We start from the raw sequence: 11,572 nt of genomic DNA, 5'->3' as shown, positions 1-11,572 counted from the left end.
ATAGATTCTCACCTGAATAAAAAATATTTGTATCATCAGCAAATAATACCAGCTTCAATAATTTAGAAACTCTACACATGTCATTAATGTACAGAATAAACAGTTTGGGACCCAACACTGACCCCTGGGGGACGCCACAAGCAATATCCAAACACGATAAAGAAAACTTTCCCAACTTCACAAATTGTTGCCTGCCACTGAGATAACGTCTTACCCAATTCAATACTATGCCCCTGATAACATATTGTTTCAGTTTATTAATCAGTATTTCATGACTGATTGTGTCAAAGGTTTTTTGAGGTCCAGAAATACCCGAACAGCATGTTTTTTATGATCTATGGAGCTTGTGATTTTCATAATTGATTCAATTAATGCCAGTGATGTTGACTTGTTTGGTCTGCATCCATATTGACTGTCAGTAAGTCATTTGTGTTCAAAAATAACTTTGTCCAGTCTGTCCTTAAAAACTTTTTTTTTATTGTACCGGTTTGGAATGACAGGTTGCAGATGTATGTTAGTGGTTTTGAAATCCCATCAATAACCCTTTTCACTACTGTCATGTCTATTTCATTCAAGTCAGTAGACATCTTGTTTTTACATTTATTAACCATATCTATAACAATCATCTATCATTTTACTATAGTAGTCCTTCCTACATCTCCTCATAATATTAGTTTCCTTTTTCTTATATTTTTTGTATTTATTTTCTGCTTCTTTAGTTCAGGCGTTTCATAATCCCCCTGTGATCCATAGATGATCTCTATATTTTTGTTTTCTGCAACGTTGTTCTATGGGACATTTTTTCACGTAAGGATCTCACTATTATTAGGGATGTTTCATAAATGCTTAATGTGTGTTATATATGTATAATACACACACACACACACATGCAAAATATATAAAGCAACAATAACTACCATCGTGTAATATGAATGTAATGTAAATGGGTCAGGCCTTTCTGGAAATTGTAAACATTACAAGTAGTGTAAACAAATAAATATTGAATGCATGTACATAAAGTGGGTGCTTATGAACAGTATTTGCATGTGCTGTGTATGTGCACAGAATAAAGTGTGTACAGCATGTAGGCTACATGTTAAAACAGTGTGCTTAATTTCAGGTAAGTGGATATTTTAGTGTTACAGGGTTACTGGCACTATGACTGATCATGATCATGACTGATAATCGTGGCCTGTGGAAAGAAACTGCTCTCGTGTCTGCATACATTGCTCCGTAACGCCTCCCAGAGGGGAGAAGGTGGAACAGGTTGTATTCAGGGTGTGATGGGTCTGCACTGATGTTTCCTGACTCTGGAGGAAAAGTAAAGTGTCCTGCTGGAGGATATAAACCACTCAATTAATGAATCATTCATTTAAAAACAAAACAAAATGAAAAAAAAAGAGGAAAAAAGAAAAAGAAATAGAATAGTGCTTCTGAAGACGCATTTTCATATCTCTAAACAAAACAAATAAAACAATGCAAAGACGGCCATGTTAGCCCTCCCTTGAAATACAGAAACTAGGAAGTACAAAAACACATCATGCCATCAACACAACCACACACGGCTTAAAGTATACACATTAAAAAACACGTTTGTACATACAGAGAGAGTGGTGGACATGTATCCAATTTGTCCCACGTGCTTGAACGCAACACCTTTCACTTTGTGGAATGACGTGTCAAGAGAGTGCCGGAAGCTTTCAGTCTGTCCAAAATGGCTTACCAGACACTACAACAGGAGTACTTACAGATTCCTGTTGTTACCAGGGCATATACAACTGCCTGTGTCCTCACAACTGCTGCAGTGGTAAGACTTATCCGTATTATCACCGTGTTGTCGGGGGCATAGCTTGGTGCCGCCTAACATAGACGTAACGTCGTTTCTTAGCTGCTAGCTGGTTAGCTATAGCACCTGCGAGAAGGATACGTGTCTCAACCTGGTTATCCAGAATGTTAACCCTCTCATTCAAATTATTAAAAGATTAAATCGCATCTACATGTGGCTGGAGCCTTGGGTTGATCTAACCTGTAAATCAGAATTGTAAGCGCTGGCTAAATTGCGTTTCCGTAGCATAACTTAGCAGTTAACTGAGGGTTCACTCACTGATATGTCTTTTGGTGTTAATGCTGCCAGGTAACAGCTGACTGTAGGCTGATCTCAGTAAAAGGAACCAACACTGGACATCTTTCAGGGTCTGGCTAAGCTAGACTTGTCTGTGTGTTTGTACTATATGTACTATATGTAAATATAACCTAATATTATCTTTATGTATCATGAGTTTTATTATCTGTTATTACACATCGTGTATGTATCTGTTTGTGTGTTAAGTAACAGAGTAAAAATACAGGACTTTATATACAGGATTACCTGAATTTTTATCAGCTAGGTATAGGCAGTTGATTAGTTCATTATGCAGAATCCTCACTTCCAGAGCTGTGTACTAGATTATTATATAACTTGTATTACATTATTATTATTGTTGATACATAAATAAAGGTGTGTGTAATGTTTCAGATGGACCTAGTGGAGCTTATTGTAACTATCATCTTATACTCTTTCTTAATAACATCATTTCATTTTGTGTTATAAACTAATTATATATTTCAGCATAAATACGAATCTGCAAAGTAATTCCAGATGTAAAATAAATGTAGTTTAGTTTAAAAGTACCATATTTCTCTCCAAAGTGCAGTGGAGTAGAAAGGGGGGGGGGGGTCTTGCTGCAGCCTTTAATGTGATAGGCCGGCTGAATCATTGGTTGGTGCCAGTAAAACAGTTGTTGAGCTTGCTAGTTTTAGAGAGGCAGGGGGCTGAAAGGTGAGAGGGCAGTGACAACACCGCTGTCATGAAAAGTGACATGATAAGCGGTGTTTGAGGGAAAAACGCCAGTATAAAAATAAAACTGTGTCGGATGAAGGCATCAGTGAAAACTGTTTTGTTTTGCACTTGTTCTCACAGTGTGCTCGGACTGATATGTGTCAAAATCAGGGAATAACGTGTTGATGTGCCACCCTTGGTTTCTGATACACAAATGTTGTTGAAGGTTCTCAGTCATGGTTAATCTAAGTGCTGTATCATAGGCAGCTGGACTTGTTTCAGTTTCTTGAAGACGTTTCACCTCTCATCCAAGAGGCTTCTTCAGTTCTAATTAACTGGAGGAGCTGCAGGCTTTTAAACTCTGTGTGGGAGTGTCCTTACAGAGTCGTTAAGGACACGTGTGAGCTCTGAGTTTCAGAGTCGTTAGGGCCACTTGTGGGTCGTTGATCCAACCGGCCTTCATGTGGGTTGCTAAGGCTAGATGAGCCCAGGTGTGAATGGTTGTTAAGCTGTATAGGGAGGGAGCTCAGTTGCACAAATGTGAGGCTGCGCTTGAGCGCATCGAGTGATTTCAAAAACAGCTGCTGAAACCACATTCAGTATTCAGAGATAAACCGTTTATTTTCCTCACAAGGTGTTTTCACAGTTTCATACCACACACCACTGAAAGTTCTGTTACAACAACTTATTTCATGCTGCTGAAATCTACATATTCAAAGGCCAGTAAAAATTCCAAATTGTCTTTGGAAATAGTTACCTTTTAAAGAAAATCTTAAATAAGTCTGTTTTTGAAAGAGTGCACACATTCAAATATTCTGTCAATGAGGTTAGACTTAAACAGAATGTAACCAGATAATATTGACTTTTTTAAGTGTGATCTGTACATAAAAAAAAGCAGAATACGGGCTGTATATGGACTGCTGGTTCTGTCATGTAAACCCTGTATTCTAAGTATAGTTTCCATCTATTTGCATGCACCAAAACAATACCCCGCAAATGTAGACTGTGGGATAAACTTGATTTCCATAATTGGAAGTAGCCTCCATGAAGAGACTGGCTTCTTTATCATCCCATGTAAATGCCTTATCTCCGCTAAGAGCTTAACCAGGGTAAGGCTTATTTAAACAAGATCAGAAAACCATATCGAAGAAAAGCACCTTTATCATCTTTGAAATCTTTATAATCTTTGTTTTGTCTTCTCTCATAGCAACTCGAGATCATCACACCATTTCAGTTATACTTCAATCCGGATCTGATTCTAAGGAATTACCAGGTGAGTAATCTGATCCAGCTGCTGCTTGACTTCATCCTCAATTGCATTTGTTTGACTGCTAGAGCACACAGCTGGTCTGTATCATATCACTATATCATCAGGTATCCGTCTACATGAATAGGGATCATATTGCAATACAGCCAATCAAATCTTAGATAAAACATTAACATCAGCGTTCTATTATAGGCACAGCAGTCGGTCACACTAAGGGTCACACTGAGCCAGACAGCAGCCTACAACACAGGGGCATTGACTAAAATCAGTGTTAAAAAAAGAATCAGTTTTTGTCAAAAATACTGCACATCCATCATGTTTACTGAGACTGTCAGTGGATTTTTATAGGGCTGCACAATATATCCTTTCAGAATCGACATCACACTGTGCATGTGCAGTAGTCACATAACAGGACGCGCAGTAGTCACATAACAGGACGCGCATTGTCACATACAGCAACTTAACTCAGTTCCTTTCAGATTTTAGATGTGTTTTATTGTTTTTTGCATTGCATTTAAGCTGAAAGTTAAGATTACAGCACTTGATTTTTTTTTATTGCCATATATATGACGTCATTTTTGTCAGTTTTTTATTCTCTTTAGTTTTTTTTTATACAACGAATAAGGTTTCTGAATCTGACTGTTCAAATGTCCTGTGGCCTCATCACTGTGTCGACTTGACATTAAGCAGTTAAACAAAGCCTCTCATCTCTAATAAAAAGCAGCCTGATAAACATTTTGGACCCAAGGAAATGACCTCTGGATGTGTTGATCTCACTCTGTGTGTGTATGTTATGTACAGCTGAATGCTCTCCCTCTCTCTTTTTCTAGGTATGGCGGCTAATAACCAACTTCCTGTTTTTTGGTCCAGTTGGCTTCAATTTCCTGTTCAATATGATTTTTCTGTATCCTTCTCAAAGGGGGGAAGGGGGTTTAATACATTAATCATTACTATTGTGTTTAATACTTATAATATATATATATATATATATATATATATATATATATATATATATATATATATATATATACAGTACAGACCAAAAGTTTGGACACACCTTCTCATTCAAAGAGTTTTCTTTATTTTCATGACTATGAAAATTGTAGATTCACACTGAAGGCATCAAAACTATGAATTAACACATGTGGAATTATATACTTAACAAAAAAGTGTGAAACAACTGAAAATATGTCTTATATTCTAGGTTCTTCAAAGTAGCCACCTTTTGCTTTGATTACTGCTTCGCACACTCTTGGCATTCTCTTGATGAGCTTCAAGAGGTAGTCACCTGAAATGGTCTTCCAACAGTCTTGAAGGAGTTCCCAGAGATGCTTAGCACTTGTTGGCCCTCTTTCCTTCACTCTGCGGTCCAGCTCACCCCAAACCATCTCGATTGGGTTCAGGTCCGGTGACTGTGGAGGCCAGGTCATCTGGCGCAGCACCCCATCACTCTCCTTCTTGGTCAAATAGCCCTTACACAGCCTGGAGGTGTGTTTGGGGTCATTGTCCTGTTGAAAAATAAATGATGGTCCAACTAAACGCAAACCGGATGGAATAGCATGCCGCTGCAAGATGCTGTGGTAGCCATGCTGGTTCAGTATGCCTTCAATTTTGAATAAATCCCCAACAGTGTCACCAGCAAAGCACCCCCACACCATCACACCTCCTCCTCCATGCTTCACGGTGGGAACCAGGCATGTAGAGTCCATCCGTTCACCTTTTCTGCGTCGCACAAAGACACGGTGGTTGGAACCAAAGATCTCAAATTTGGACTCATCAGACCAAAGCACAGATTTCCACTGGTCTAATGTCCATTCCTTGTGTTATTTAGCCCAAACAAGTCTCTTCTGCTTGTTGCCTGTCCTTAGCAGTGGTTTCCTAGCAGCTATTCTACCATGAAGGCCTGATTCACACAGTCTCCTCTTAACAGTTGTTCTAGAGATGTGTCTGCTGCTAGAACTCTGTGTGGCATTGACCTGGTCTCTAATCTGAGCTGCTGTTAACCTGCGATTTCTGAGGCTGGTGACTCGGATGAACTTATCCTCCGCAGCAGAGGTGACTCTTGGTCTTCCTTTCCTGGGGCGGTCCTCATGTGAGCCAGTTTCTTTGTAGCGCTTGATGGTTTTTGCGACTGCACTTGGGGACACTTTCAAAGTTTTCCCAATTTTTCGGACTGACTGACCTTCATTTCTTAAAGTAATGACGGCCACTCGTTTTTCTTTACTTAGCTGCTTTTTTCTTGCCATAATACAAATTCTAACAGTCTATTCAGTAGGACTATCAGCTGTGTATCCACCTGACTTCTGCACAACACAACTGATGGTCCCAACCCCATTTATAAGGCAAGAAATCCCACTTATTAAACCTGACAGGGCACACCTGTGAAGTAAAAACCATTTCAGGTGACTACCTCTTGAAGCTCAAGAGAATGCAGAGTGTGTGCAAAGCAGTAATCAGAGCAAAAGGTGGCTACTTTGAAGAAACTAGAATATAAGGCGTATTTTCAGTTGTTTTACACTTTTTTGTTAAGTACATATTTCCACATGTGTTAATTCATAGTTTTGATGCCTTCAGTGTGAATCTACAATGTCAATAGTCATGAAAAGAAAGGAAACTCATTGAATGAGAAGGTGTGTCCAAACTTTTGGTCTGTACTGTATATATATAATCTTGAACATTCTTATGTCAGAATCTCTCTGTAGATTTCCTTAACGTTTGCTTTCAGGTACAGATACTGTCGTATGCTAGAGGAGGGCTCCTTCAGGGGACGCACGGCTGACTTTGTCTTCATGTTCCTCTTTGGTGGGCTTCTGATGACTGTATCCTTCACGTGAATGTGTCATTGAAAAAAGCATTTGAACATGCAGATAAGGAAGCCTAATTAACAATTCAGTCATTTATTACTTGCATTGACCTCAACATTGACTGCTCTTTGGTACAGCTAATGGTGCCCTTTGACTTCCACAAGTGATGTGTGTTCGTGCATGTACTGTAATGCTGTTATTACGGGTCAGGTCAGAATTTTAAACGCTGCTTCTGTTGATGACTGCATAACACTGCACTTGTACTGTGTACAGGTCAATTAGGGCTGGTGCATCACATCAATGTAATCGATTACATAAATATGTTGATATACGCAACGTGCATTGATGCGTCGGGTGTAAGAAGTACTACCGCAATGCTCGAGCGCTTGAAGCGGAAGTATCCCAGGGCGGCTGGAACCACACTGGATCCGGCAGTGCAGCAAAACGCTGCAGGCTGGTGCGGTAGTGTGGTAGTGTCACTCCATCGTCCGTGTGTGTGATGTGCTGGGAACCCCCGCTGATCAGTTTGCCGAAAGACGAAACTGCTATGTTGTTATGCTACTGGCATGCTGGTCCTACCAGTGATTGTTTGTCCTCATCGAGGGATTAAAAATGACAGAAAACAACCAGGATGAGGCAGATCGTTACTAGGTTATAAACTGGGAGACAAGACCGAATACGAAATAAAAAAGTGAAACTGAGTAATAAAAAAATAATAGTTAGATTAATCCAAAAAATAATCAATAGGTTAATCGATACAAAAAATAATTGTTAGGTGCAGCCCTAATTTCAATTGATTCTTATCTGAAGCTAAAATAGTAGTGAGTGATGCAGAGATCAGAAAGTGGAGGATGATATGCCCCTCCCATTCAAGTGTCATACACAGACACTCAGTGGTATGCCACTGCTGAATATGATATGCTGCTGCTGTGTACGTTTTAAAACAGCTGGTCTCTTTTTACAGTTATACACCACCGGTGTGCCCCATGCCCATTCTTAATGCCATACCACTTAACCTAGTGAAATGTTGCTGGTTGATTGGCAATGACATGTCAAAACAGTGGGCTTATGTCAGTGGTGTTACACAGGCACCTACACGACCAACTAGCATTCAGCGATTCTTACTGTCAGACCTTGAAGGGCTTCACACGTTATTGTTTTTACCTCATAATAACTTCCTTTCAAATATTCTATATTTTTCCTGTTAGATACATTATAATCCATGCAGCCGCAGCTGATTAAAAACCATAAAGATTTAGCTTACTCACTCATAGCTTCATGATTAGTTATATTACACTAAACCCAAAAATACAGCTTCAACAGCTTTCGTTTAATCTTTTTTTTTTTCATCCACATTGACAGCCATGGGGTGGACCTCTTTTTATGCATACTGATACACTGTGTTAAATTATTTGTCAAGAAATAAGTCTGAATGTTTCCATGTACAGGCAGCATGGCGGCGCCGTGTTAAGCGCTGTTGCCCCACAGCAAGTAGGACCCGGGTTCAAGACCTGGCTGGGGCAGGACCTTTCTGTGCGGAGTTTGCATGTTCTCTCCGGGCACTCCGGCTTCTTCCCACAATCCAAAGACATACAAAGTTGGGTTAATCGGTTACTCTAAATTGTCCTGTTGTCTGTCACTGATGTCATGAACACTAACTCCACCTTGCTTGTTCCTGAGGCACAACAGTAACTGGCCATCAACATATCATTTAAATGCTAGACCTATTTAAACAGCATCTTTTGGCACCAGCTTTGTTCAGTCTTCACAGTATTTATTCACCATGTTCTTTAACAAGGTTTCAGATATTTGGCACTTTTGTGAGTCTGGTGTTCCTGGGCCAAGCTTTCACTATCATGTTGGTGTACGTGTGGAGTCGGAGAAACCCAAACGTGCGCATGAATTTCTTTGGCTTGCTGAACTTCCAGGCACCCTTTCTGCCCTGGGTGCTGATGGGATTCTCACTTCTGCTGGGTAACTCCATCATCGTGGATCTTTTAGGTACCTCTCACTGTCAGCATTACTTAGTGCTTTGGTGATATGCTACGAACCAAGGGGGAGTGGTGTTGTTGGTGGTGTCCAGTATGAATAGTGCTGGTGTTAAAATGTTTGTTTTTTCTTTGTTTTGTTTTTTATCTTTCTTGAGGTATCGCTGTTGGTCATGTCTACTTCTTTCTGGAGGATGTTTTCCCCAACCAGCCAGGTGGTGGAAGGTGGCTGAAGACCCCATCTATCATGTAAGTTCATGTAAGAAACACAGTGAGGGGACCCCAAACAAGGAAACTAAAAAAAAAAGATGACTCATTTATGCTTTGCTTAGTGCTAGACTGTGGTGACAGTTTTTAAGCTTATTGGAGATGTATGGAGAAGCATGTAAAGCCCAGCAGAAGAAATGCCTGTAACAAATGAAAGAACACACTTCAGAGAATAGCTACTGACTGATTTTTCCAAATGCATGTTAGTTTATTTGCTGTTGGTCTCCAAAGAGTATCTAAATGTGATGAGTTTTGGATAAACAAATATTGAGAACAAAATCTGCATTCTTCATTCCTTCTCTCTCCCTTTATTGTGATCTGGAAGCTGATTGACAGAGCTAATAATAGTGAGCATATTCAAATGAAAAGTTTACAAATCTCTTCTGATTATTAATATTCATTGGTAGGCTATAAACTAACTCTTAGCTATAAAACAAAGGAATACATTTTGTGGGGATATAAGAAACTTGTATGAAAACTACCTTTTTTTAATTCAATAGCTGTGCAGAGATGTATTTTCTGTATGTATGAGGTGTGGCCTTAAGAATCATCACACTGACTTCCTCGTTCCTCTGAGAGCTGCCACCCCCTATGTGTGTGCCTTTAGAAATCCCTCATCCTCCTCCTCCTCTGTGTGTCTCCCACAGAAAGATGCTGTTTGACACTCCAGAGGAGGATGCCAACTACAACCCCCTGCCTGAGGAGCGCCCGGGAGGCTTTGCATGGGGAGAGGGACAGCGCCTTGGAGGTTAAATATGCCCTCAGATCAGGTCACTACCAAGGACATTCCCTCAGAGAGATGAAGGGGACAAACATGGTCTTTGTTTTTGACGTGTTTGTATAGTTCTGGATGAAGAATGCCAAACAACCAGAACTGGTTTGGAGATAACCGTCTGTTGTGTTTGTATTTGGGCTTAAATCATCCTCAGAAACTCTTCTTGATGCCAGATCGTTGCTCTAAGACTATTGGAGAGAACTCAAGCTTCGAATGGAACTTTGGACGGTGAGCCTTTGGGCTCGGGTGATGTTTGTCTTCATCTCAGAAAAAATATTGATATACAACCACTGTCATATGAAAGAGGAAAACATGACAGCAGTAAAATATTATCAAAATGAATTTATTCAGATGGCAAGTGCTTTTTTTTCATTTCACTTTTTTAAAAAATAAATGTGTGTGGCAAATTATGTTTTGGTTTCATCTCTTTGAAATGAGGTAGTATTGCATGAAACCAAAGACCTCTCAACAGATTAGTTGAATTCATTTAGTCCAGCTTTTCTTCCACCTTCATTGGGTTTTTCATGGCTGTACTCTATTTTTATTTCATTTGATACAAACAGCCTTAAAGGAACAGTTCACCCAAAAATGAAAAGTCAGTCATTATCTACTCAGCCCACTTGTCAATGGAAAGTCAGCTGAGGTTTCATTTTTTTTACAAAACATTTCTGGAGCCTCACAGCAAGGCAGCATTGCAGCACTCTCCTAAACAGCTGAAGTAGCTGGAGACTTGTTTTGAAAAATAAAAATAAATAACAAAATGGCTCCCTATAGCTCATCTGGCCAAATCAATTTGGGAGCTGGGAGCTTCCGCAGACCCAGAGGAGCTGTGTGGAGCCCTTTTATTTTTGTCTGGATTTTCGTGTTGATGTCCTGAGGGAGCCGTTTTGTTGTTTTTTCCATTTTAAAACAAGTCTCCAGCTTCTTCAGTTGTTTAGGAGAATGCTGCAACACTGTTTTGCTGTGGAGCTCCAGAAATGTTTTGTGGACTACAAAACTTCACCTGACTTTCCATCAGCATGGGGGGAGGAGATGATGACTGAATTTTGGGCAAACTGCTCCGTTAAATCAGTTATTTAGGTAGGCAATAAACATTCAAATACACGGTCCACTTTAAAAACATGAGCAAGTCTATTATTGCAGATAATACTTTTAACTGATTTTGCACACATGTAGACTTTGTCTATGTTAGGAGATCCAGGTTACTAGCCCAGCAGCATGTATGGAAAGGGTTATAAATACTGGTCTGGAATGTTTGGCCAATTTGTGTTGCTTGTGAGAAGGAATAAGAGGAGTTATGACTTGTAGTGACACATGTTCAGCTTGCCATGCAAGCCCAGTTAAAATTAACATAATGTATTGGATTTCAGTGTCATCTTGTTTTAATCTATATAAATATTGAGTTTTTATTGTAATGCTGCACACATTTACAAGAACTGAGTTATCCCCAATGAGGTGGAAATACTAGATAACCTTTACAGAAAGAGAAGAGTTCAATCTGATCCCAATTTAGATCAGTAGGGGGCGGTAATGGGCTTTAGAAATTGATCCTCTACATTGAAATGAATTAAGAGTAAGGTTAATGTCGCGTTCGCGATTTTCGGAAAAAAATACTCACACTGTAAGGCGTCAGAAGCCCATCGCTGATGTGTT

The 11,572-nt window shown here is 39.7% G+C and overlaps 1 protein-coding gene across 1 annotated transcript; it reads left to right on the top strand.

Moving 5' to 3' along the window:
* Positions 1 to 1,679: 1,679 nt before the first annotated feature.
* derl2 (derlin 2) lies at positions 1,680 to 10,329 on the top strand. Its single transcript, XM_084382814.1, has 7 exons — positions 1,680 to 1,807; positions 4,026 to 4,091; positions 4,916 to 4,989; positions 6,811 to 6,904; positions 8,695 to 8,890; positions 9,036 to 9,126; positions 9,792 to 10,329. Exons 1-7 carry the CDS (start codon positions 1,715 to 1,717, stop codon positions 9,895 to 9,897), a joined length of 720 nt encoding a protein of 239 aa, XP_084238940.1. The 5' UTR covers positions 1,680 to 1,714; the 3' UTR covers positions 9,898 to 10,329.
* The last annotated feature ends 1,243 nt before the right edge of the window (positions 10,330 to 11,572 follow it).

The sequence above is a fragment of the Pagrus pagrus genome (assembly GCF_965226575.1).
Source record: "Pagrus pagrus genome assembly, chromosome: 19".
Taxonomy (NCBI): domain Eukaryota; kingdom Metazoa; phylum Chordata; class Actinopteri; order Spariformes; family Sparidae; genus Pagrus; species Pagrus pagrus.
Note: the sequence above shows the minus strand (reverse complement) of the source record. Positions and strands in the feature narration are given on the sequence as shown.

Bases quoted from the DNA above. Each gene is read 5' to 3' on its own strand.
- derl2 (XM_084382814.1), top strand. From the start codon at position 1,715: ATGGCTTACCAGACACTACAACAGGAGTACTTACAGATTCCTGTTGTT. The intron at 4,990-6,810 runs GTATCCTTCTCA...GTTTGCTTTCAG, and splicing joins CTGTTCAATATGATTTTTCT to GTACAGATACTGTCGTATGC. The intron at 6,905-8,694 runs GTATCCTTCACG...ACAAGGTTTCAG, and splicing joins TTGGTGGGCTTCTGATGACT to ATATTTGGCACTTTTGTGAG.